This window comes from Paroedura picta, chromosome 2 (genome assembly GCF_049243985.1).
Source record: "Paroedura picta isolate Pp20150507F chromosome 2, Ppicta_v3.0, whole genome shotgun sequence".
Classification (NCBI taxonomy): domain Eukaryota; kingdom Metazoa; phylum Chordata; class Lepidosauria; order Squamata; family Gekkonidae; genus Paroedura; species Paroedura picta.
The window spans coordinates 166066088-166093945 of NC_135370.1; the positions used below are offsets into that span (position 1 = coordinate 166066088).

The 27858-nt window shown below is 45.0% G+C and overlaps 1 protein-coding gene across 2 annotated transcripts; it reads left to right on the top strand.

The window, feature by feature from the left end:
• On the top strand, nucleotides 1–27528 carry SLC25A47 (solute carrier family 25 member 47). Of its 2 annotated transcripts, none has more exons than XM_077323678.1 (6): nucleotides 1–190; nucleotides 15668–15711; nucleotides 17477–17548; nucleotides 18997–19179; nucleotides 20959–21235; nucleotides 26297–27528. In XM_077323678.1, exons 1-6 carry the CDS (start codon nucleotides 163–165, stop codon nucleotides 26575–26577), a joined length of 885 nt encoding a protein of 294 aa, XP_077179793.1. In that variant the 5' UTR covers nucleotides 1–162; the 3' UTR covers nucleotides 26578–27528. The 2 variants fall into 2 exon arrangements, with proteins under 2 accessions (XP_077179793.1, XP_077179792.1); XM_077323677.1 differs by lacking the exon at nucleotides 1–190 and adding an exon at nucleotides 4704–4761.
• Nucleotides 27529–27858: the final 330 nt, after the last annotated feature.

The following is a 27858-nucleotide window of genomic DNA, read 5'->3' on the forward strand; positions in this document are numbered from 1 at the left end:
ACATCTTTGGTGTACGGTGCAGAACTCAAGCGCTGCTCAGACCCTGCCCTGCCTGCTCACCGGACACCTCTCTTTCCTGGAAAGACGGGGTCTCGCCACCCTTCTTGCCCTGCAGCTAAAGCATTTCCATCGGGACAAGCAAAGGCAGCTGGCCCTTGGCAGATGGATTTCATTGCTGGAGCGATTGGAGGTAAAAATAAATAAATAACCCGGCCAGGGTCCTGATGAAAAGGGACAGCTGTGTGTTTCTTTGCGATTGACTTTCAGGCCGATGCCAATGCCAGAAATGGTCAGGCTGGAGCGGAGAGGGCCTCTGACGTGCAAAAGGCACCTTTGGATGGAAAGAAATGCAGGTGTGTAGCTAGCGGAGGAGAATAGCTAGTTCTTCATAGAGCATCTGATGCTTTAAGGATATTCTGATCATGCTAAAGGCAACCAGCAGAAGAGGAAGGGTTGATCCCATACATTGTGAACCAGTAACAGCTACAGCAAAATCTTGAGTAGAAATGTACGGCCAAAGACATCCCTGGTTATGACCCCTCTCAGTTCTTTTACTCTTAGTTTGCACCTCCTTTGTTCTAAAGCAGGGGTCCCCAACCTTTTGGCACATGGGGGCTGCATTAGTGTGCCCAGTGCCTAAAGAGGGCCACATCTTAAACCAAAAGGTAACAAATTATTAGCCTACTTATTTAGATCAAAAGTAAACATTGAAAGGTAAATGAAGAAATGTTAACTTTAATGCAATCCATTTTGGAACAATATTTTACTGTGGGATCCTTTTATGTAGCTACACATGCTTATCTAGTCAGTGTGATTTTTGTGGCTGTTTCCTGTTAGCCAAGGCATTGATGTCCAAGTCAAGGTGGGTGACGGACACTCTTAAAATGTCATGTAAATGTTCATCGGTAAGCCTTGACCTACACTTCAATCGCACAATTTTCATCTTGGAAAAGATTTGTTCACAGATATATGTGGTGCCAAAGACTGTGAACATGCCTACAGCAAATTTCTTTAGGTTGATAAATATATCAGAAGGATGAGAATAGAAATCTAACAGACTATTTTCTTTGTAGATGTCTCTGAGATGATCACTGGCTTGCAAATCAATTAATTCCATATGAAAAAAGTTAGTTACAGCTTCTGGTGCTACTTCAAATGGATTCTGAAACATTCTTATTTTCTTTCCATGCTTATGGCAATCTGTGAATCTGTTCTAAAATTCCACCTGCAATAGGTTTAGTGTTTTGATGCATCTTTCAACATTGAATTGTAAATTCTCATCCTTCTCAGATTTTAGTCCATTGATTGCAGCATGAGAAGGTTGAAAAGTTAGCTTCACTAACTTGCTTTACAAAATTGTTTAGTCTTGCTTCAAAAGCTTTCAGTTCAGTATACATGTCACACACAAGCTTTCCTTTCCCCTGCAACATTAGATTCAATGTGTTCAGATGCTCTGTGATATCTGTTAAGAAATCCAAATCAAAAATCCATTCAGGGTCAGAAAGTGACCTTTTCCTTTCTCCTTAAGAAAGACATCAGTTTCATAATGAAGGCTGAAAAAACATCTGAGGACTTTGCCTCTATTAAGCCACCTGACTTCTGCATCGTACAATACATCCCCACATTCTGCATCTATCTAACATTTGGAAACTGATGATGCTCAAGGCCATGATCCCTGATGTAATTAATACTGCATATAACAATACACATCACACTTTTCCACTGAAGAATCTTACTACACAAGGCTTGCTGATAGATGATGCAGTGAAACTGCATGGGAAGTGTACTGTTTAATTTCAACACCTCTTCATTGATTTTTACAACTGCACTAGTGTTACTTCCCATCATATTTCTTGCACCATCAGTAGTGATGCTTTTCAGACCAAGATTTTCTACTGATTCACACACCTTCAAGATAATGTTTTTTTTGAAGTTGTGGTGCCTTTCAAACTCTGCGATATATACAACTCTTCTGTAATTCTGTAAATACAAACTTGATTTCATTCTAGCATAAGCTTCTGTGGATGGCATGTCAATTGAGGTCTATGCCACTTTCCCCATGGCTTACCAACTTCAAGGTGGGGCCTGGAGATTTCCTGGAATTACAGCTGATCTCCAGATCATAGAGAACTGTTCCCTGGAGAATATGGCTGGTTTGGAGAGGCGGACTCCATAACATTAGACCGTACTGAGAGAGCACCTCTCCTCAAACCCTGCCCTTCCCAGGCTCCACGCCCAAATCTCTGGGAATTCCCCAGTTGGACTCTGCCAACTGTGCTTTCTCCCTAATAGTAGTGAAAAATACCTTACAGCTCCATTCTTCCCTATCCAGAGAGCCAGTTTGGTGTAGCAAAGAGCCAGCTTGGTGTAGTGGTTAGGAGTGCCAACTTCTAATCTGGCAAGCCAGGTTTGATTCCCGGCTCCTCCAATTGCAGACAGCTGAGTGACCTTGGGCTTGCCACAGCACTGATAAAAGCTGTTCTGACCAGGCAGTAATATAAAGGCTCTCTCAGCCTCACCTCCCTCACAGGGTGTCTGTTGTGGGGAGAGGAAGGGAAGGTGATTGTAAGTTGCTTTGAGACTCTTTCTGGTAGTTAAAAGCGGCATATAAGAACCAACTCTTCTTCTTCTTACTTGGAGGTAGGTTAGGTAGACAGCGACTAGCCCAAAGCTTCCATGGTAGAGCAAGAGTTCAAACCTGGTTCTCCCAGATCCTCGTTCCTATGCTCTAAACACCACACCATACTGGCTGCCTATATATGCATGGAGATATGGGCAACAGTTTTGAACAGTGTGGTCAAAGGCCTCTGAAATCCAGAAGGTGAGATGTAATTCTGTTAAATAATGTTAACTCCCAAAATTCATTTTAATTTCATTAAATGTATATGTGTATGTGTATGTATCACTTTCCTCCCCAATCAGGGACCCAAAGCACCTTTCCACATCACTACTCCCCTTAATCTTATAGAATCATAGAATCATAGAATCATAGAGTTGGAAGGGGCCATACAGGCCATCTAGTCCAACCCCCTGCTCAACGCATAACAATCTTATGAGGTTAGGTTCAGGTGTGTAGCAGCGTTGGACTGAAGCAACAGGACAGTGTTTGAGCCCAGTGGCACCTACATGGCTAACCAAGGTGATGAAGGTTAATTCTGAGAATAAGCTTTCGTGGGCATGTATCTGGTGAAGTGTGCCTGCACACGGAAGCTTATACTCAGAATTAAACTTTGTTGGTCTTATAAGTGCGACTGGATGCAAACCTTGTGAGGGTGAATTAGGATGAGATACTGTGATGGGCCAAAGGTCAACTGGCAGGTCTCCATGGTTGAGCAAAGGATTTCTAACTGGTCATCCAGGGTCCAAGTCCGACACTCTAGTTCAGCCTTTCTCAACTTTTTTACCACTGAGAAACCAATGAAACATTCTTCAGGCTTCGAGAAACCCCAGAAGTAGCACAGTCGTGCAGAATATGGTTGGGAAGCAGAGCTGTGGACACGTTCACCTGGACCCTTTCCCCTTCCCACCCCCTCCAGGCCCATCATTGGCCATTTGGGGAAGGGGAGGGCGTGGGTTGATATGAACATATATGATCATATCACCCAATAAATGTTTAACAGATTTAAACATATATTAAAAATTATCTCCCACCTATTCAGGAACCCCTTCCAGAGCTGTCAAGAAACACCAGGGGTTCACAAAACCTTGGTTGAGAAAGCTTGCCCTAGCTACACACCTTATATTTGAATTATACCTTATGCATAATCACATCTAAGCTTACCTCTTACCTATGCATTTCTAGGCCCTTTGGTCCTGCTGTTACATCTACTTGCCCCAGGTAACTTCATATATAAGTGTCTGTCTAATGAAGACTTATTACATGCGTTTGAGGAAGTAGCTCGTAGTCCTTGAAAACTGAAGCTAGAATTCTAAAAAAATTGTTAACCTTTAAGGTGTCACAAGACTCCTGTTTATTTTTTCCTCCAGTGTTATGAACACTGTTGAATCTTGCCTGTACTTGTCGTGGGGAGTTGGTAGATATATTGGAATTTTACGATTATTTTTGCAAAGTAAGGTGAGTAATGCTAGGTGGAAGTCTTAATTGAACAGGTATATCTGAATCTATGGGTAAGCAGCTTGGAAGGAAAGGCATTTCTGGCATGGCCAGAAGAACCAGTGCTCATGACAAAGGGAACCCTAATGTGTCTTTAATGTGTTTTCATTAATGTAGCTATTAGTGGCTCAATGGCTGCATGACCTTCAGGGGCTGGGTGATTCCCCCCCCCCCCGCCCCAAAGGGAGGATGCAGGTGTGTTTGTGGAAACAGAGCTCCACTTTTTAGATATTGAAAGAAGAAGAGAAGGAATCCCAAAGTGTCTTACAAGCAGCTTTCCCTTCCTCTTCCCACAACAGGCATCCTGTGAGTTAGGTGCAGCCGAGAGAGCTCTAAGAGAACTTCTCTGCAAGAACAGCTCTAAGAGAGCTGGGACTGGCCCAAGGTCACCCAGCTGGCTGCATGTGGAGGACGGGGGAATCAAACCCAGTTATCCAGATTCTCCTCTTAACCACTACACTAAGCCAGCTCTCTGGAAGGTGGGTTCTAAGGCATTAGGCCCCATTGAAGTCCCTCCCCTCCTCAGCCCTCCCAAATCTATGAGTATTTCCCAACACAGAGCTGGAAGCCCTAAGGGGACAGAGGCAGAACTCTAATGCTTCTGCAGAAGCGAGCAGCCTCCTTGGTGTTTTCAGATTTCTTCACAGGTTCGTGTGTCTATGAGGAATTTAATTCTTTTAAAGTTACATGGATGATGTTCTGGCATAACTCATTTTGCATTGTGGCCTCGATACGTGGATTAACTCTCCGGGTTTTACACTGCCTCGCCGTGCCCATTCAAAGCACACGAGACGGGTGAAGCTTGCCTTGTCTTGCCTAAGTGGAGCTGATAGCTGGCCCTGATATAAATAATTTGGAGGGAGGCCAGGCTCGGCTCCAGTTACACGAAGGATCTCGCAAGGCAGAAGTGTTCAGTGACTATGAAGGTTTGAAGAAATAGGCATGTTGTCATCTTTACTAGAGAGGGTTCAGGGGGCGTAATATAGGGTTGCGGGGGCTGCTGCAGATTCAAATGCATCAGTTGCAGCTCTTCCGGGACTTGCTGTTGGCTAATTGGCATAACTTGTTCCCCTCCCCCCTCCCACACACACACACGCCTGCCAATGAGCCATTAAGCATTGTGGGTCGATTGACACTCACGGGAGAATAACGCTGTGCAGCACTCCTGGGGCTGAACTTCCTGGAATATAATGGAGCGACGACGTATGAATAAATTCCACCCTGCCTCCCCATCCAGCTAAAAGTGCTCCACGTGTGTTTATCTATTTACATTATTTACGGTCTTACTGAGTCTCAAAACGGATTAACTTAATGCAAGTTGTATCTAACAAGCAAGGTAACAGAATCAACGTTATCCGAAAGGGATCCCACAAAGGGAATCATGGGGCATTTAAATACGTCAAAATAAGGGAAACGAATTGAAACCTATGTAGGGTAGAACACAATTTTTAAAATACTGTACTGATATTTATTTAAGTTCAAAGCCCAAGGCTTATAGATTCAAGTGGGTAGCCATGTTGGTCTGCAGTAGCACAACAAAGTTTGAGTCCAATGGTACCTTTAAGACCAAAAAAGATTTATTCAAGTATGAGCTTTGAAGAAGAAGAAGAGTTGGTTCTTATATGCCGCTTTTCCCTACCCGAAGGAGGCTCAAAGTGGCTTACAGTCACCTTCCCTTTCCTCTCCCCACAACAGCCACCTTGTGGGGTGGGTGAGGCTGAGAGAGCCCTGATATCACTGCTCGGTCAGAACAGTTTTATCAGTGCTGTGGCGAGCCCAAGGTCACCCAGCTGGTTTCATGTGGGGGAGCGCAGAATCGAACCCAGCATGCTAGATTAGAAGTCCGCACTCCTAACCATTACACCAAACTGGCTCTTTCATGGGCAGGCACACTTCCTCAGACAAAGGTTTATAGCATAGCCTCAATATAATCAATGCATACATGCATAATAACACCACTACTGACCAGACATGTTTCAGCATTACTTCCTTTATCAGTGGTCAGGCATCAAATAAAACCAGCATATATAAAATATAATACATACAAGAATTGTTATATAAAGTTAGCTCCTTTACATAAAATGATATGATATGAAATTATATGCTCAGGATACTATGGACCTTAGTCAATTCTGTGGAGCAGAAGGCCAAATAAAACTATTTGAGGCTTCTAATGCTTTAAAAGAGCCTCTTGTGGTGCAGGGTGGTAAGGCAGCCGACATGCTGTCTGAAGCTCTGACCATGAGGCGGGGAGTTTGATCCCAGTAGCTGGCTCAAGGTTGACTCAGCCTTCCATCCTTCCGAGGTTGGTAAAATGAGTATCCAGCTTGCTGGGGAGTAAAAGGGTAATGACTGGGGAAGGGAATGGCAAACCACCCTGTACTGAGTCTGCCAAGAAAACACTAGAGGGCGTCACCCCAAGGGTCAGACATGACTCGGTGCTTGCCCTGGTCAAGATAAGCACTTTCAGTGTCTAGTGTTTTGTAGGAGCCAAAGGATCCTCCTTCATCCAAAGGATGCTGCTGAAGTTAAATATACAGCAAGAAGCTGGGCAACTGCAAGATCTTTTTTACCAGCGCTTATGGGGTCCTTTCCCCAGGTAGAAACCCTTTTAAATAAAGATGGCAATTTAACCTAGAAGTTGATCAAAAGGATTTTTATTGAAAGCAAGCTAAAAAGGTCCCTGACAGCAGGCACATACAGGACATACATGTAGATGAACACAAGTAGGTTACATTTGGGTTAAAGAAAGTTAGTTACCATCCTATGAGTTTTCCCTATGAGTCAGCAGCCCGCCTGCAAACTGGCTTCTGTGCAAGGAAGAACCAAACACAAGAACAGAAATGGCTTGTCTCTGCTTCTTTTTATAGCAGATTTTGTAGCTTGGAAGCTAGAGGCAGGGACCGGAGTTCTTGAGACAATGTCTGGCAGGATTCATTGAGCAATGTCAAAGAAACAGGCGGTTCATTCATGGGCGAACCGGGCTTTGATAAAGAAACCCCAATGGCCTTATTGGGGAATCTCCGGAGCTGACATCAGAGAGAAAGGAGGAGCATGGGAAAAAAGAAACCAATGCAAGGAAATAGAATTAACCTAAGCATTTGTAATGATGCCCAGGGCATCATCCTGTTTTGAGCGATTTCATCCAATTGCTTTTGAGCCTCTCTTGAATGGGCTCGGCTAACGTAGAAGAGGAAGCCAGGTAGAGGCATTAGTAATGCAAATGAATGTTCTGGCAAGATAGGTTTCCTATTTGCGTTACAAATCTGTGGAAGGCTTGGAGCCTGCAGTTGGGAACACCCTGCCCGGAAGGTCCAACCAGCTCTTCTGCTGTAGTTTTCCTAGATCAGTTTCCCAGCCACCCTGCAGCGGCTATGATGAGGGCTGCCAACAAACTCTGTGAAAAATGTCCTCTCCTTTCAACAGAGGAATAATGGGATGTTATTTATTTGTGGATGTTAGTTACCGTCTTGCCACGACAAGCTTTAGCTGCCTTGCAGGGATATTGAGCAGATGGTAGTGCAGTAGCAGCTTGGGTTGCCAGCCTCGAGGGGTGCCCAAACTGTGGCTTTCCAGATGTCCATGGACTACAATTCCCATGAGCCTCTGCCAGCATGCAGCTGGCAGAAGCTCATAGGAATTGTAGTGCATGGACATCTGGAGAGTCACAGTTTGAGCACCCCTGGAGAGTCAAGGAATACTACCAGGCAATTTGCAAAGAGCGAATGCAGAAACACAGAAAACCAACAGTGGGGCTCCATGCAGTTCATTAATGCAATCTTCTTCATTCCTTGTTGTGTCCAACTGAAAGAGTGGGCAAGTCTTTCAGTTGGACACTACAAAGAATCAAGAAGATTACATTAATGAACTGTAAGTAGCCACACTGTTGGGTTTTTGTGTCTCTGCATAGACTTTAGGTCAGGGGTGGCCAAACTGTGGCTCTCCAAAGGTCCATGGACTTCAGTTCCCATGAGCCAAGCTGGCAGGGGATCATGGGAAGTGGACCTCTGGAGCGCCACAGTTCGGCCACCCCTGTGTCTAGGCAGAACCTGGAGTTCCCCTGGAATTATAGCTGCCCTCCAGGCCACAGAGATCAGTTTCCTTGGAGGAAATGGCAGCTTCAGAGGGTGGTTGTTATGGAGCGACATACATGCCAAGCTCCTTATCTTCTGTCAAACACCACCCTTTCCAGGGACCATCCCCAAATCTCCAGGGATTTCCAAGCTGGAGTTGGCACCCTTAACACCAGGGTTGCCATCCACCAGGTGGGGCCTGCAGATAGAATCATAGAATCATAGAGTTGGAAGGGGCCATACAGGCCATCTAGTTCAACCCCCTGCTCAACGCAGGATCAGGCCAAATCCAAAGATATGGAGTTACAACTGATCTCTCCACCGTAAAGGCCAGTTCACCCAGAGAAAACAGCCACTTTGTGAACCAGCTTGGCGTAGTGGTTAAGAGTTGCGATCTCTAATCTGGAGAACCAGGTTTGATCCCCCACTCTTCCACATGCAGCCAGCTGGGTGTCCTGCTCCCATCACAGTTCTCTCTTGAGCTCTCTCAGCCCCACCTACCTTGCAGGGTGTTTGTTGTGGGAAGAAGAAGGGTAGATGATTGTAAGCCACTTTGAGACTCCTTCGGGTAGCAAAGAGCAGATTAAAAAAAACAAAAACAACAGATCTTCTTCTTGACTCTATGACAGGAGTGACCAAACTGTAGCTCTCCAAGTATCTCTTTGACATTATATCCCATTGAAGTCCCTCCGCGCCCCTCCCCTCCCCAAACCTTGCCCTCCCAGTGCTCCAGCCCCCAAATCTTCAGGAATTTCCCAATGACGAGTTGGCAACCCTGGCCAGCAGCCCAGCAGTTTTCTGGAGAGGGGACAGAGCAACATTCCTGACTCCAGTGCGTTGGCTCTGCAAACCTCTTTGCAGTGTGAGTCACTTAGGATCCAACCCTGTGTCTTTTGAGACGCCTGTTCTGCTTGGTTGGTTTTGATTTTCGGAAAAACAAAATGCACCCCACCTTGTCCGCGTCAAAACGCTCTGATCTTGTGTGTTTTTCAGTTGTGCAAATATGTTGCCAGTCCAACAGGTTTGCATTAAACAATAAAAAATAAGTAACTGTGATAACAAAAGAACGATTGTGAAATAAACGATCTCTTGGGAACCTTGGAATGTACTCTGGATATCTCCCCCCCCCCCGAGAGAAAAACCTCGTGTTGAGAAGAAAATATCAAAGTTACCGCTGCTGCCTGCATTTGCTGAAACACGATAGCTCTCGATATCCTCTCCGTGGAACATCATGATTATTTTTTTGATATTAAAAGTGGATTTTTTTTGTTTTTAACAATGGCCTTTGCACGTTCTCGTTTTGCAATTCGTTTTTGCTTTCTGACACCCCCCCCCCCGCCTGATTTTGTGTTAGGCCATTCCCCACAGATGGCCCCAGACAGACAGAGAGAAGAAGGGAATGCACGAAGTATTTAATTTCTCCTTGCATAATTGCCCCAGCCTCCCAAGGATCAAATTAGGGGAAGGAGCATCCCGGACAAAAGATGGTGAGCCCCAGTGCTTCTCAAGTACTAGGATGATCATTCTCCCCCACCCCACCCACCCACCCTGGTTTCCATCTGTTGATCGGTTGAGCATTGGCAAGCAAGGACTAAAGTTCGCTGGAGGTCTCCCATCATAAACAACTAAATGAGGAACCTAAGGCATGCCCAACCAGAGTGATTTGCAGGCAATGATGTTTCAAGCGCTAGATATGGCACCCCCCCCATCACATCCAGGACCACAATTATTTTCTAGCTGGAAATGATGCAGATCCTACAGATGGACATCCACCCACCCATTTATGTCTCTAACAGCCTTTCTTGAATGGTTTAAATCAAATTTACTCCTGTTCTCTTCCTCTTTTCTGTGGGAGAGCACATCAGAGTCTGTCACTTGAATCCCTGCTCACTCTGAGCCAGCTTGGTGTAGTGGTTAGGAGTATGGACTTCTAATCTGGCGAGCCGGGTTTGATTCCCCGCTCCTCCTCCCCATGCAGCCAGCTGGGTGACCTTGGGCTTGCCACAGCACTGAGAAAGCTGTTCTGACCGAGCAGGAATATCAGGGCTCTCTCAGCCTCACCCACCTCACAGGGAGTCTGTTGTGGGGAGAGGAAACGAAAGGTGATTGTAAGTTGCTTAGAGACTCTTTTGGGTAGAGAAAAGCGGCACATAAGAACCAACTCTTCTTCTTCTTCTCCCTTAGTATATCAACATTTCAGGACATAAGGATTTTGCCTGAAAGCTGACCTGGCAAGTTCGTCAGGGGCTGCCCAAATCAGAGAGGACGCTCTCACGCTCCATAAATAGACTTGTGAAATCAGCAGCCTCGGCCAGCAGTGCCTTGTTGTGCTAGTTTGCAAGGAGAACCATGCAAGTGCAGCTCTGAATCACACGGTGCAGAAGACAGGCCGTTTAAGAAAGGCACCATTCAGGCATGTGATTCGTGGCTGCTACAGATGGTTCAACAGTGAATGGCCAAGAGCCCATGAAAAGCTCAGAGCATGGCTCCAAGCTTCCTTTGAGCCATCAAGCAGGTTGAAAGGCAAACACCAAGTTGGCGATGATGTAAATAGGGACTGAAAATAGAATGGCCAGTTCTGTACTGCCTCTGTGTACAATTCCCCATCTCCCCAAAAGGATATTCAGTACTGGGGAAAACATGCAGAAGAGAGCGATCAAGATGAGGAGAGGATGAAGAATCTGGGACTTCTCAGTTAAGATTGGTTTGGGGGGTGGACATAATAGAGGCGTATAAAATTATGCATGGGGTAGAGAAAGTGGCTAGTGGTACTAGAATTTATCTGTATATAGCCATAGGCCTTTACAAAATATGACACAAGTGTATAAACAATAAAAGAGATAAAAACAAAATTTTTTTTGTATAAAAACAAAATTTAAAACCACAGAACTATGAAACGGCATGCGAAAATACAGAGATGCAAGAGTAAGGTGACCAGATTGTCCCACACCTCCAGGAATTTTCCAACCTGGACCAGAGACCCCTAAAGTATATAAGCCACTATTTCATTATGGGAATGTACGATTTACAGTCAAAGACTTTGTTTTCTTCTAATGTTCTTTCCAAGGTATATAGTAGTTCCAGATCTAACATGCTGTCAGGGTCTTCGATGTGATCAGGGATCCCTTCCATTGATCCATCCAGTAACTCCAAACTGGGCTGCTTTCTGCATTCATCTCAGCAGGGCATCTCAGGGGAATGTTGGAGCATTAAAACTGGAACTTGAGTGGCATTTGTTAGGGAGTAGGTTCCACCGAGCACTGCAGGACTTGGTCCTGAGTAAACGCGCTCAGAAGCGGACTGTAAATGTACTTCCTTGTTAGCAGAAGAGAAAGGTCATTCATTCAGGTTGTGGCTGTTTGTTTTCCTTCCCTGATTGTGGCAGCAGCTTCAAGCTGCCATCTCCGGAGACTATTTTGGGCCTTGGCAAACCTTATTGCTTGCTATATTCGGGGCATGGAAATCCCTGGCGAATATGAAATGACCTGTCTTTACTGTCACGCTCGCTGCATCCAAGAAAGGTCAACCAGTGTATTCCGTGGACAAGGCTAATTTGTTGTATACCCATTCATTTTGCGTCATTTCAACAATCTCTAGTTGGGATAGGGTTCTATGTCCATGAAGGGCTCTACCTAAAGTCAATAGTGCCAACTAAGAGGGATTTGTTCCCTACACCAGGGGTAGTCAACCTGTGGTCCTCCAGATGTTCATGGACTACAATTCCCATGAGCCCCCTGCCAGCAAACGCTGGCAGGGGGCTCATGGGAATTGTAGTCCATGAACATCTGGAGGACCACAGGTTGACTACCCCTGCGCTACACCATTACGTCATGCCAGAACTCTCTTTAATCTGCTCGTTCCATTCTTGGATGTCTCTGCTTTTGTTCAGTTCTGGCACCCTCTTTTTCAGCATACTTTGGGTGAGCAAAGTATGGGGAAATACAGTGCTTCAAGGGTCACAGTTGGAATCCGTACATTTAGCACATCTATATTGAGTGGAGACAGATGGAGCTAGCAACAAGTGTCTTTTAATTACTTTTCACAACTGAGAAAACGCCTGCCATTAATCACTAACTGTAACATTTTTATTCCCCTTATGGTTTTGTGAATCACAATTGTACCCAAAGGACTGATCTATTATTCTAGCAAGGAATTATCGTGCTGCATATTAGTGGATGTTGTGATGCTGTTTACTAATTTGCTTCTAATATATTCTCTCCTCTTATCTGTACTGTTATAGTCTCTTTTCCATTGTCTGAGGAACTGTGCATGCACATGAAAGCTCATGCCATGAATTAACCTTTGTTGGTCTTAAAGGTGCTTTTGGACTCAAATTTTATATAGTATACCTCTAATGCATGCTATGGGGAAGGCACTGGCAAACCACCCTGTATTAAATCTGCCATGAAAATGCTAGAGGGTGTCACCCCAAGGGTCAGACATGACCCGGTGCTTGCACTGGGGATACCTTTACCTTTACCTAATGCATGCTAAGAACGTAACCCTGACTTGAAGGTCTTCTTTAAACGTCCCTCTTGCTTGTTTTATTTATTTACTGGGGTATTTATACCCAGCTTTTCTCCCCCTGAATGGGAACTCCTTTCTCCTCTCCTCCTTCTTCCTAAGTCATGCAAATTGGATTGACAGCCAGTGCCTGGAAACCAGCAAGGGACCAATGCGGTTTACACTGGGACGATGTCATCTAGCGATTTGGATGTGATGCCTTTAGCCTTCTATTTCGAGTGATTTATTACAGAGCTTCTTAAATATGTTCTCTTGCTGATCATTTGAGGCGAACTCTACCACCTCATTAAAAAAATCATATGGTAGGGAGGATATTTTGGGTTTGAAGTCTTGAGAGCGGAGTAGCTGTGTTGGGTGTTGGCAACCCTAGGCCCAGACAACAAAGTCCTGCTCACTATTACTCACCCACTGTAGCCATGATGAACAGAAACTGACCTTCTGCACATAGCTGGTTCCACATTTTGTTTATTTATTTCGCATATTTATATGTCACTTTTCTCCTGGATGACTGAATACAAAGTGGCTTAGAAACTTGAAAATAGAGCACAGAAGTCTCTCAAAATACTGCATCATAACACCCTTTACTCACACGGCCCTGTTATTCCCAAACTCAAAACTGGGGCAGGAGCAGGAATTGAGCATATGAAAAAGACCACAAAGAACATCACCTCTGAAGTACAGGTTAATGTACATTGCAAATGAAATTGGGCTTCGGTGGAATGACTGCATTGATGGCTGGATAACAAGCAGGATGCAGAAATCTGGAGATGGGAGAGCTAAACCACATCTGATGCTTGTATTCTCCTGTGCTGTAATTACCCTTGGCTTCTTTAATCATCCTGAATTACACTGTAGCAATATTCTGCTTTATGACTTTACATTTGAAGGTGTTCACAGAAGCACTCGTTCACCTTTCCTAGCCTCTGCATAAACTATTAGAAAATATGTTGCATTTTCCTAACATCTTTGAAGTCATGTTTTATTTCATTTCATTTAGAAAATGTCTGTGTTGCCTCTCCAGGGTACCTGGCTGAGTATCAGCTTGATTAATTTGTTTTCACCACCTCGATCTGCAACATACCTGCAAAACTGTGTGTTTATGACTATTCGTTTGTATATTTTTGGATTCTTTTTTTGGTTCATTCATTTTTCCCCCCCTCACAGATATTACATATTTAAATCTTTTAATTTGCTCAGTAGCAAAGACATTCTTAGCAGACAAAATGCAGCATTATTAATTATCATTGTTGCAGTTGTTTCACGCTCCCAACTTCTCCAAGTTGTGAGAAGTTACAGAGAACTCATCTAGGGTGGTTCCTTTAGGAAAAGAGCATATTGCCATTTTTATTTCACTTTCTATATTCTTTATGGATGTAGGCTTGCATCAAACCAGTTTTTCTGCTGCTTGAAAGGGGAACAAGAGTCTCCTTTGGCCACCCCAAAATGCTGTCCTCTACCTGGGAATTCTTGGGGGTGGGGTAATGATCCGCAACAGTGTGCAATGTCACTTCCGTTCACATAACAGGAAGTGATGTCATACACTTAATTGTTTAAATTGTTATATGTTTAAATTGTTATATGATGTATTATTGTTAACCGCCGAGAGCCCGCTTTCTGGGAGCAGCGGTATACAAATCCAACAAACAAACAATCAAACATAGCAGGGGGTTGGACTAGATGGCCTGTATGGCCCCTTCCAACTCTATGATTCTATAGCAGTGACACTCTAGCTATATATATACATACATACATACATACACACACACACACACACACACACACACACACACACACACACACACACACACAATAGCTATATTCAAAACTGTCCTGTCCAGTGAGAGCCCGACTGCCTTGGACTGTGAATCCCTCAGCTCGTCCCCACCATCAGGAATTCCATGGGCGTTTGCTCCAGACAGCGTTGGGCATTGCACTGTGAGTAGCTGCACTGCCCAGCCTCAGGTCTGCAGCATTAGGGCCTGGACTGCCTGCAACTGGCGTGTGCACTGCCAAGCTGTCCTCTGGCCGCTGGGGGAGGGGTTGTTGGGCGCGGGCTGGTCAGAGCATGCAACTCTCAGTACCCGTGTGAGCTTGACGGGGCCCTGTGTGCCCCCATCAAGTATGGCACCCTAAAGATGTCATTGACCACAGACTATAACTGTAACTGGGGACCCTGTAACTGGGGACCATGGGACCTTCCTGGACAAAAGCCCTGCTGGATTGGTCCATAGTAAAGAGGAGAATTAGTTGAGCTTGGATGGAAAAACCTGCCTGGATCCAATCCATAATAAGGAGGACACCAGTGAAGGCCCACTGACATTCCAATGGGGCAGCAGATTCAGAGAACCCACATTGGACTTTGAGGGAATGAAAGAGAGTGAGAGAGATTCTGTGCCCCAACGTGTTCACACAAACATCCGTCTCTGTCTTTGCATCTTAAAAACTACTCTTCTTGACTCATTACTGCCCCCTCCCTGAGGAGCTGTCCTCTCCAAGCTCTGATGGATTCTTCAACAGAGGACATATAATTGGTTACTAAGTCTGCCCCCCCCCCCAAGCCCAATTCAATACTGTGATGGTGCTAAATGTAATAGAACATGATAGTGATGCGGCTTGCATCCATTTATGGGTGGAACAAATCCACCCTCATTATACTAGTACAGAACTTGACATCCTGAGATTTGCATGGGGATGCAAAGTGGTTTACAACTTCCTCCCTTCCTCCAGTTTATCCTTACAACAACGACCCTGTGAGGTAGGCAAGGCTGAGAGTGTATAACTTGCCCAAGGCCAGTTTCCCAGGCAGAGATTTGCACCAGGATGTCCCATCTCCTAGTTCAACTCTAGAACAGGTGGGATGATTGATGAGCTAACGTTTTCTGCTTAACAGAATTTGTTCTGACCTTTGTGAGATTTGGATGGGAGATAATTATACTTTTCAAAACCTCTGTTTCAGGTGGAGTTAGTGCTGCCGTAGGATATCCACTGGACACTGTAAAGGTAGTTAAAATTGTATTTTTCTAAATACTGCTGAAACAATAGCATTCCTATAGTAATTAGAATGAGTTAAACTGGGGAGACCCCTTTCTCTCTCCTCACAAGAACAGAAGCTAGAATGGGAGGTCATGGAGCAGAAGCAAATGAAAGGTTGTGGTTATGAAGCCATTAATAGAATACCTCTGCCAGAAATCTCCATGACTGTGGGGTAAACAGTTGGACAGGATTCCCAAACTTTCCTACCACTGTGTGCCTGCCCTGTTTTTTTCTCATTTCCCAGTTTCTGAGGGCCATAATTGGCTAATTTGTGCACAAGGCAAGAATTGTCTGTCCTTCAAAGCAGCCATTTTCTCCAGGGAAACTAATCTCTCACCTGGACATCAGCTATAAAACCAGGGCTCCCCAAGTCCCACCTGGGGACTGGTATGCCTAAATGCATAAATAACAAGAGTAATAACAATATAACATTTATTTTAGTGATGAGATGCTTTCTTTGCTCCTCAGCTTTGTGTGCCCTTGATACAGCCCTGGCTTTTAATGGCATACAATTTCTCATATTTGGCCGAATTATAGAACACCCCCCCTGACAGGTTGATTCATTGATAAGGGGAGGAACAGGCCACACATACAAACTGAAGATGTGGGCACTTTGCATGTATACAAGTGAAAAGAGTAACACGTCTTTGCCTCACTCTGTCAAGGCAGACAAACAAAATACAGAGTTCCAACTATATAGAACTTGCTTTGTTTTGAAAACATGGCACAGCCATTTTTTAAAACATGAGCTTTACAAAAGCAAAACTTGTAAAACTGACATGAGAAAAAATTAATACCCAGACCTTGGTTAGAACTCATAAACGTCTGTCTTACTGATTGAGCTATATAGCCTAGGTTGGATTCTGGAGCAGATAAACAGTATATAAAGGTTTCTCTGATGGGTTAAAAACAAACAGCAATGCAGTGCTTTGCTAGAACTTGACTGTATCAAGGTCTTTTCATTTTTAAAATAGAAATTGATAGGATAGGATGGGAGATGAAAGGGGAGGAAACGCCCTTTGGGAGTGTTCCCTCCCCCACTGTTTGATGCACATGTCAGGAGGAAGAAGAGTGGGAACAGCTGGAGGAGATCCACAAGAAAGACTTGTCTATAGTTCTGACATTGACACTGAACCCCAGTTTTTGCAAAACTTAAGGGGGCTTATAAAAATTTAAATGCTGAGGCAGTACTGGAGCTTAGGCAAAATGAAACCGGGAAAACCAATCTCTCCTTACAATTTCAAAAGGCAACCCCTGCCTAAAACTGACCTATGAGCAGATACTGCATCACAATGCTTGTGGGGGAAGGCATGGCCTCCCAAGGAGGGAAATCTGATAGTCATTCGGCTTCTGTATTTCCTGCATCTTGGGAGCCATGAAAAGAGAAAAACTAGGGCAACAGGGCTTTTAAAAGGAATGGACATAAAGCAAATGGAATATAAATTGAGCCCTGACGAGAGTTAAATCCATACAGAAGCAAAATGAAAGCTTGTCCCACCTGCAAACTGAGTTGGCATGCAGAAGAGAAAAATATACCCGAGAGGAATGCAGGCCAAAGCCAAAGGGAAACACGAGTGCATAAAATACCTTAGTCAAGCAGAGTTTAGGGATTTCAATGCATAAAGGAGATGGAGTTATTTAAGATCTTGTAGAATGCTTTGGGAGGTGGAACCTGACTGGAATCCAACTGTTGTCTTTCATAAGATGTTAACTTCAGTTTGTGCTTTCACAGGTGAGAATACAAACACAAAACAGCTATCATGGAATACGGCACTGTATCGTAGAAACTTACAGAACAGAAAAAGTATGTACTGTAAAATCCCTGTTGACTAAAGGCTAGTTCAGGGGTTCCCAACTTATGTGAGCCAGTGCGCACCTTTGGCATTTTAACAAAGTGTGGTGGGTGCAGCCTCAAAATGGCTGCTGTCAGAGGCGGAATCAGTTACAAAATGGCTGCCAGTTCACCTTCAATCACACGGTGAAAATCCTTATGCTGTGGTGGCAGCTGCTGCCAAAGCCATTAAAAAAATCTGTGCAGCCAACCAAATCTCCAGTGGCCAATCAGAAGCCTTGGTGGGCAAAAGCCCTACATGGCACCACCAACTTTCTAAAAGCATTTGGAGTGTCCCAGGAAAGGTGTCAGCAGGTTCAAAGGTGCCCACAGTGCCAAGTTGGAGACTCCTGGGCAAGTGCATAGATTTTCCTCTTTCCTGTCCTCTCTTTATCATTACCTTGAGTTTAGGGAGATATGATGGGATAGACATGTTTTCAATAAATAAATATCCATCCCTCTACCTCACACCCACAGACACAGGACTTACTATCATGTAGTCCCCCCACACCTGTCTTTGTTGGGCTACATTCTACATTTTCCAGAACCCAATTTTGCTGTCTGGGGGTGGGGGGGGGGGGGAAAGCTAGCCACTATGATGTTCTCTGTAGTGTTATCTGTATATGCTTGTCTGTTTTCTCCGAAAGCCAAATACCCATGCCGGCTCATTGACATCAGGGTGTTAACTCTCTGGTGTGAATTTGCTTTGAAGATAAGGAACTGTGTTCTGTGTGCTTTGGTATGCAAAATGTCTGATTGGGGGGAAAGGAGGATTGTCTATAGCAGTGGTTCTCAACATGGGGGTTGTAACCCCTCGAGAGGTCATTTGGCCCTTTCCCGGGGGTCACGGGACAGCTTGGCAGCGGTGGAATGGCGCTGGACTCCTCCGCGCCACCTTGGAGCTCATGGATGTCACGAAGATCACGAAGGCTGCGCGGAGGAGGCCAGCACCATAGCAAGTGCCGTGGAGAGCAGGAGCGGCAGCGGCAGCACATGTGCCTGTGTGCCTGCATGTGCTCATGCACATACACACATCTGTGCACTTGCTGCTGCCACCCCTGCTTTAGGGGTTGCGGCATTATGGTGGTTGAGAACCGCTGGTCTATACAAACACTGATTAAACTGACAAACTGTTCTGAGCAAGCCTGCTTATTATGAAGACACCTGCAGTGCTCTCTGTGGACTCCAATAAAACAAATGTTGGACTTTTCTCAATGATATGCCTGAGCTTGTTTTCTTTATTCCTGGGGTGGCATCTGGATTCATTACAATTACCTTTTTTTAATTTATTACTAAGCGCTCAAGCAAAATTGCTCTTTATAAGCCCCATTTTCTCCCAGTTTTGAGCGTTAGTCATGCATGTGACTCATCCTTCTCACTCTGTTTATAAAAGTCATTGTTCTCACTTTGTGTTTCAATAGGTGCCTGGATTCTTCAGAGGTGTCTCAATGACGATTGTCATGGCATCATTTATTTCCTCATTTTCATTTGGCGTCTACAAAAACTTCCTCTATAACATCTGCCGGTTAAGATATGGCTCTGCACACAGCAAGCCATCAAAAGTGGATGTATCTTTCGCTGGATCTGCGACTGGTGCCGTCCGGGTAGGTGTCAAGTAACTGGACGGAGGAAAGAATTTGGGTAGCAGAAGTACTTTCAGAACTATTCATTCGTGTTTATTCCAATCTCCCTCCAAAAAAGGTTCAGTCTGCTTTTTTATGAAATGTAGAAAGGAGGACTGATATCACCATTTATTTATTTATTTATTTATTTATTAAACTTCTATACCGCCATTCCCTTAGGCTCAGGGCAGTTTACAAGATAACAATTGTATAAAATCCATAGTTAAAACCATTAAAACAATTATATACAAAGTCAATGGGTACTAGCTCTTGGCCTGTTGTGAGCCTTCCCTGGGGTTGATCCTGCATTGAGCAGGGGGTTGGACTAGATGGCCTGTATGGCCCCTTCCAACTCTATGATTCTATGATCAAAGCCCACTGAGGTTTAGGGATGGCACGCTCCATGCAGGATCTGGGGAATCACCTGTAATTACGGCTCATCTCCATGCAACAGAGGTGAGTCCCCCTAGCACCCCTAGGCTGCTTTGGGGGGTGGACTCCGGGGCATTACCACCAGTCAGGTGCCCAAGTCACGCCAAGTTGGAGGGGACAATCTCTCCAACCCTCCCCTTGCCCCTTGACAGGTGGCCTGGGGGCTTTGGCTGCAGCCTACCTGTAAAGAACTCTTGCTTTAGGATGCTTTGGGCTGATCCTGCGTTGAGCAGGGGGTTGGACTAGATGGCCTGTATGGCCCCTTCCAACTCTATGATTCTGTGATCTGCTGGTAGATTCTGGAGTGCTGTGGTGGCAATAGCTCCAAGGAGTGGCCAGGCTCCTCTTTGGGCTCTGAAAAGGAGATGGTGGAGTGGTGATCATGGCGGCACCCAAAATTGGCCCAGTTGCCCACAGCCTGTCCCTGGATGGGCAGCCTGTGGCCCGCCTGGGATGGTGACACCGCTGTCATGGCTGGCTTCCTTCAGGCAGCAGCAGGGGCTCCAGGAGGCAGGCAGGACAACAGGACAACCTCTTTCAGGATGTAGCTGGGCTGTGAGGCCGGCCTCTGTCAAGTGGTGGCTGCTGCTCCATGGGGTGTCAGGCGGTGTCCATGGCTGCAGCGGGCAGGGGGCCATGAGGCCAACCTCTGTCAGGCAGCATTTGTGGCTGCAAGGGGCAGTCATTCTGTGAGAAGATCATGAAATGCTTTAAGAACAGCACATTAGTCCATGCCAAAGGCCTTCCCAAAAAGTAAAGTTGTCACAGCCCATAGTGGATGCACTAATGTGCATTTCAAAATGCTACCCTCTTAAAACACTTTCCTCCTTCCCCCCATGTTCTTTCAGCAGCTATATATGGGCATGTCAGTGTAGAATCTTTTCTTTTAAGTCTCTTATCACATGACAACTTGGAATGAATTGTTCTAGTCCTTTCCTCTTATGAACAGGGGCCCAAAGGTGGGACGATGTATTTCATGTTGAGCTCCTTTCTTCTGATAATCCTAAGATCCTAGTACTTTCAATACAACATGCCGCACTCATAAGTGCTGTAGTACACCCATACCCTGGGTAGAAATAAATGTACAGTGCACCAAGCATGACATCTGGGGTTGGCAGAAAGACTGATAAGAGAACTGAGAACAAAACACTCTCTCAGGATCTCTGAGATCTGAATGGGGATGCTTGAGTGGAAGGAAACCATCTTTAATGGTGGTCAGGTCCACCCAACAACCGTTGTTTGCTTATCAAGGACCTATTTTCTAGTTCTTCAGAAGGCCCAAAGTACAGCTGCAGGTTGTTAACTTTAACTCCTCTCCTTCCCAATAAGGTTGTGCTTTTGGCACCTGCAGAGATCGCCAAAGTGAGACTGCAGATCCAGAAGGAGCCCCATCACGTGCTGCCATCCACCCACCTCGTTGCCACCCAGCCTAAATACCACGGTGCTGTGCACTGCTTGCGGACGATAATAAAGGAAGAAGGCCTCGGGGGTCTGTACAAGGGATCTTTGGCTCTGCTGTGTAGAGATTGCCATTCATTTGCCACCTATTTCCTCACTTATTCTGCCCTCTGTGAATGGCTTACTCCAGCTGGGAAAGAAAGACCAGGTATGTGAAGGAAACACCTTGGGGTGGCACATAAAACCAGTTCTGTTTGTTAATACGTTTGCAGGAATGGTGCAAGTCACAAGCTTTAATCTGCATTTTTGTGGCTGGCGTTCATTACAGAATGGTGCACTGTTCATTCGTCACGGTCAATGCATTTATATTTCATTGTGGAGTATTACATGTGCGTGTTGCATGTAACGGTGAAGAATGCAGGAGTGAGAAATGCAGGGAGAAAGTGAGAGGGCACTGCATTGTGAAAACACCATAATCAGATGCATCTGTGGTTAAACGGTGAATCAGAACATTCCTAAATTAATGCCATCTACAAGATCCAGGGAAAACCAACAATCGATGCCCGGTTTAATATGAAGTCTTGCTAGGGTTCCAGGTTGGGAAAAACCTAGAGCCTTTGGAGGTGGAGCCTGCAGAGGGTGGGGTTTGGGGAAGGGAGGAACTTCAGTGGGTACAATGACATGCAGTCCATCCTCCAAGGCAGCCATAATCTCCAGGGGAACTAATCTCTGTTGCCTGGAGATAAGCTGTAATTCTGGGGGATCCCCAGGTCCCACCTGGAGGCTGGCATCCCTTAGTCTTACTCATTCCAGAATTCCCTTGGCTCCTTGGAGCAAACTGACTAAAATAAGAAGTCGTCTTTGTCATGGTTTTGTGGAGTTAGGCAGTGGCAAAGGGCAGATAGCAAAAGTTGATTTACAGCTGGTCGAAGTACCTCATGCCAGTGGGCTTCCAACTTTGGCTCAGGAAAGTCTAGGCATTTGGGGTCAGTATCTGGGGAGAGACTTCCATTTCCCCAAAACTGCCATTTGGTCTTTGTAGTCCAGAAATTATTTGTAATTATAATGGGACTTCAGGTCTCACCTAGAAGTTGGTAACCCTACATGGAAGAAAACTTGGTCTGGATCCAGAAGAAGAAGAAAAAGAGTTGGTTCTTATGTGCCACTTTTCTCTACCCGAAGGAGGCTCAAAGTGGCCTACATTTGCCTTCCCTTTCCTCTCCCCACAACAGACATCCTGTGAGAGAGCCCCGATATTCCTGCTCAATCAGAACAGCTTTCTCAGTGCTGTGGCCAGCGCAAGGTCACCCAGCTGGCTGCACGTGGAGGAGGAGCGGGGAATCAAACCCCCTTCATCAGATTAGAAGTCTGCACTCCTAACCACTACACCAAGCTGGCTCTCCACCCCAATAGGTAACTATAGAGCAAACATCTGTAGCATCTAGGTAACCAACTCCATTTGAGGGAGTTTCTGCAAGTATGGGGATGGAAGGATCAAGAGAGAGCTCTATACAGATGTGATGCTGTAGCGCAGCGGTAGTCAACCTGTGGTCCACCAGATGTCCAAGACTACGATTCCCATGAGCCCCTGCATTTGCTGGCAGGGGGCTCATGGCAGTTGTAGTCCATGAACATCTGGAGGACCACAGGTTGACCACCCCTGCCTAAAAGCACAGACTACTTAAGAAAGTGGAGAAGAAAGAATGCAGCCAAAGAGAACACCCACACACGCTCTAATTGTAACAGGGAGGAACTTTTCATCCAAAACTCTGATGATTAAGATTCCAGGAACCTTTCAATAATTTTTGCTTCTTTTCAAAGACATGATGAGTAAACTATGGGAATGAACCGCATTAAAGAAGATAAACAGCTTATGAGCTTGAAGACATACATTTAAAGAAACAGAGGTGCCCTGGCCCTGAAACACACACCCACACACACCCATATCTGCATATTTCCCAAGGTGATTACTCAAAGGCATCATTATTTATTTTCACTTACACCAGGATGCATATTTAAAAGCTGGCCTGTGAAAAAAGGAAAAGGTCTCCCAGGGAGCAAGCCTGAGAACAGATAGAGTTGTGAGGTGAACTCAACACCTGCTACACCCCTCTCCCCCCTCTGCTGTGCACAAACACAGGAAGGGCCTCCCAATCGAATGTTGACTATTTTACCCTACGTTTCCCCCCGTTTTTTTTTTAAACGTTCGTTTAGTCATCTTGCATATTTATCTGATTTATTCTGCGCACAGCCTCTTTGGCTGTGACCCAGAAGAACAGGTTTGCTCTGGGCTTGATTTGGGAGAAGGGGAAGTTAATGCACCTGCCCAAAGTGACAGAATGCACCTAGAGGCTTGGTTGCAACATACTAACAGGGGTGGGAATTGCCCACATTCCATCAAGCGAATTCACTACCAAAATGAAGAACATTTCTTATGTGTATATGCCTTCAGCTTAAGATTGCCTCTGTGTGGTTATATTTAATTCAACTAGAGGGTATTGAAAGCTCTCAGCCTCTCAGACTGATAAGGAAAGAGGTTGTTTTCATCATTTCCTGGATTTTGTTTTCCATTCTTGCTTTTAATCTTAGAATCCTAGAGTTGGAAGGGGCCATACAGGCCATCTAGTCCAACCCCCTGCTCAACGCAGGATCAGCCCAAAGCATCCTAAAGCAATGGTGACAGAAACCTTGAGAAACTAGAAAGGCTTGTTTTGGGGGTTTACTAAACAGTCTAAAGGAAATGTTTGGTGCATTTGCCCTATTCTTCATGAGGGATTTGTAATCTAATTCTGAGCCAGAGTTAACAGGAGGCTGTGCTTGGATTATAATGCAGAGTGTGTTGTGAGAATCACACAATTATAATGCCCCAAACACAAATTGTTAGTCATAAACACATTGGAGATCGGTTGTTTTCCCAGGAAAACTCCAGCTATGACCTGGAGGCTGGCAACCCTAATAGACAGTAATGGAGAATGCCATAGTATGAAGCATCTTATATGTGCAAAACACACAATAATAAAGTAATAAAGGGGAATCAAAGATTGTTACCTAAGTTAGGATTTGCTGTGCTTGGTTTCACCTATTTGTTGAGAAAGTTTTCTTTTTAAAGTCTTCAACCACTGATGAAGCCTATAAGCATCACCATGGGTTAATGCAGTCTTTCTGAATCTTTCTACTCTTGAGAACCCCCTGAATCATTCTTCAGGCTTCGAGAAACCCTAAAAGTTCTACAATCGTACAGAATATGCTTGAGAAGCAGAGCTGTGGACATGCCCATCCGGAGCTCCTCCCCTTCCCACCCCTCCAGGCCCCTCATTGGCCATTCTGGGAGGGCAGGTCAACATGACCATGTACGGTCATATCACCCATTAAATGTTTAACAAACTATATATATATATATATATATATATATATATATATATATATATATATATATATATATATATATATATATATATATATATATATATATATATATGTGTATGTATGTATGTATGTATGTATGTATGTATGTATGTATGTAAATAATTAACTCCCACCCATTTCGGAAACCCTCCCAGGGCTGTGAAAACCCCCCAGAGTTTCACAAAACCGTGACTGAGAAAACCTAGATTAATGGCTCTGGATGACGGTGGTACAACAGTTAGAATATGGCACATTAAGTTGCCTTATTATACAGCAGGGGTAGTCAACCTGTGGTCCTCCAGATGTTCACGGACTACAATTCCCATGAGCCCCTGCCAGCATTTGCTGGCAGGGGCTCATGGGAATTGAAGTCCACGAATATCTGGAGGACCACAGGTTGACTACCCCTGTTATACAGTATCAGAAGACTGGTCTCTCTAGCTTTCTGCCACCTGCTGCCTCCAGCAGTAAGTGGAGATGTCGGATGTTGAACCTGGGGCCTTCAGCAAGTGAGGCCAGGTGTTCTTCCACTGAGCCAGGCCCCTGGAATAAGTTGGCAAGGTCATGCCAATTGCGTGATGTGGTCAGAGTACCCATTATGAAATTCTGTTTGAACTTCTGTTACAAAATCAGTTAACTAATAGAACATATCTTCTGACGTCACCCTGCTGCTCTTCCTCTCTACGAGGATTTAAAAAAAAAAAAGAAAGGAGAAACCAAACACACAAATGTGTCCCTGGTTTCTTAATAACTAAGCCTGTGCTTGCTTCTAAATGCACAATTAAACAGACATAACATTTAAGAAGGGCTCCGAGAGTGCTGAAAGAGCATTAATGTATTCATCCAGCTCTTCGTGCTACCAGAGGCACAGAATAGTTTGGCCGATGAGTCACTTGGTCAAAATTGGCAGAAAATGGGGCTTATAAAGAGCAATTATGCTTGAGCTCTTACTAATAAATCAAAAAATTGGTAAGGGTAATAGTCTGGAAAGAGCCTCTTGTGGCGCAGAGTGGTAAGGCAGCGATATGCTGTCTGAATCTGTCTGCCCATGAGGTTGGGAGTTCGATCCCAGCAGCCGGCTCAAGGTTGACTCAGCCTTCCCTCCTTCCGAGGTCGGTAAAATGAGTACCCAGCTTGCTGGGGGGTAAACGGTGATGACTGGGGAAGGCACTGGCAAACCACCCTGTATTGAGTCTGCCATGAAAACGCTAGAGGGCGTCACCCCAAGGGTGACTCGGTGCTTGCACAGGGGATACCTTTACCTTTACCTTTTTAATAGTCTGGAGCAGTGAGAATTGCATGAGTCTTGCCCCTTCCCAAATGATGAACTATTGGATGGATTTTTTTTTTAGCACTTGACTCTTGCTGGAACCCAGAGACCAGCACTTCTTCCTGCGGAAGAAGAAAGAGGGAGAGGAAACAAAGTTTGCTCCAGAGGGTTGTGGCTGGACTGTCCTCTGCTTATTTTTTAAAACAAAAACAGGAAACATGCAGTGAAATGCAAAGCTGTTTAAAGATGGAAAATCGGTTTTACGAATTATAGTCTTACAAAACAGTGAAGCACTGTTTCAGGGAGAAGGTCCCAGGGTCAGCCCTTGTCGTTTTCAACCATGTGGTACTCATGTGGTGTCACTCATTGGGTCTCAGGTGGCTGCCCAGGAGTGGTGGTAGCAAAATGGGGGGCATGTAGGAATTACCAAATGACTGTGTTTCCCCCCTCAGCGTTTTTAGGGATTCCTAGAGTTGTTTCCCCCACTATCTGTCCTCCAAACTCCGCCCCCTCCAGCTTTAGAATCTGGGATTTAAAAAAAAAAAAGGATTTGCTGAATGCTAATAACAATTCATTTCTGCCACATGTTTGCAGACCTCTGGGCTATACTCCTTTCTGGTGGCTGCGCTGGAGTTCTGGGATGGGGCGCAGCGACCCCCATGGATGTCATTAAAGCCCGGATGCAGGCGGATGGTGAAGGGCAGCGCAAATACACTGGCCTGATGCACTGTGCCAGGGAGAGCATCAAAGAAGAGGGGCTGAGAGTTCTTTTCAAGGGCCTCGGACTCAACTCTGTACGGGCTTTTCCTACAAACATGATGATCTTCTTTACCTATGAAGCTGTCCTGAGGTTTGGGGAACGTCTGGCAAAGTGAAGAGGCCAGTCATCTTTTGGCAGTGTTTCTCAAGATGCTGAACTTCCTTCCTCTCCCCCAAAAAGAAGGCATTCTATGAAATGAGAAAGGGAGGGAAGGAGAAAGCTGGCATTGGAGATGCACAGAGAGTCGCATACCTCCAAGTGAGGCCTGGAGTTCTTTGGTGATTACAATTGGACTTCAGACTGCAGAGGGAACCATAGAGTCTAGGAGAAATGGAAGTCCTAGAGTGGCTGCAACAAGTGTATGCCCTCGGGCTTCCATTTTGTCTATGGGACACCACAGAGACTAGAAGAAACAGATTGATAGTTAGGTGTAAAAACACTGTAAGGCCAGAGGCCAGTAGGGACTGAGAGGGGGGTGGAAGGACTGTTGACAGTTGTCTCCTCAACCAAAACCCTGAACAGGATCTTTAGAGGGGTTTCTTTTTTTGAAGGGGGTAGAGTGACAGGAGGAATGCAATATAAATTTAAGAAGTGAGTTTGAATGGGATGACCTCACAGAAAGGAGGGCTGATGAAAGAGCTGCCTTTAGACCTCATGTGACATCACATCTATGCTGAACTCTCTTCCCTCCCATCGGTCTAACTTCCCCCGTAACGACTCTGAAATCTCCAGGGTTGCCAAATCTATACAATCTGGATTTGTCAACCCTGAAGGAACAGCCAAGTACCCCATCTATATCACAGATGGAAATTATTTGGTTTGGAATTAAATAGCCACCAAAGGGTTTCCTGGCCTTTTTGGAGAGATGTGAATGACTTTTATACTGGAATGCAGTTTATAGAATTGATATTCATTCTGCTGGTGCTGAATTGCCTTTAGATACTTGTATTTTGGGTATTATTGGAGTCACGTTTCATATGAATTGCAGATCCCTTCTCTGAGCCTTTCATCTGAATGTGTGTCTTGGATTCCTATAAATATATTCAAATAAACTAAACAAATGTATTTCCCATCTGAATGTGTTATTACGCAACACTGTCTAGGCCTAAAACTTCTGCTACACCAAAATAACTTTGGAAAATCCCTGCAACCCACTGTCCTAACATGCTGAGAAAAACCCAGTTTAAGAAATTCTAAAATGATCTTGGATCCATCCAATTTTGAATGGAGCAAATGCACAGAAGAATCCCCCCCCCCCATTCTCTTCCTACTGCAGCCCTTCTGATCATCATGGGATGGCTTCTGGAGGCCAGGGGACTCCAGAGAAAAGCACAAGGGACTTACGTACGCACAAAATCGCCTTATACTGAGTCAGACCATTGGTCTATCACACTCC

Excerpts from the sequence above, each read along its gene's own strand:
- SLC25A47 (XM_077323677.1), top strand. The coding sequence starts at position 4,710 with ATGCTTCTGCAGAAGCGAGCAGCCTCCTTGGTGTTTTCAGATTTCTTC. Across the intron at positions 4,762-15,667 it reads GTTTTCAGATTTCTTCACAG|GTGGAGTTAGTGCTGCCGTA; the intron begins GTTCGTGTGTCT and ends CCTCTGTTTCAG. Across the intron at positions 19,180-20,958 it reads CTGCGACTGGTGCCGTCCGG|GTTGTGCTTTTGGCACCTGC; the intron begins GTAGGTGTCAAG and ends CTTCCCAATAAG.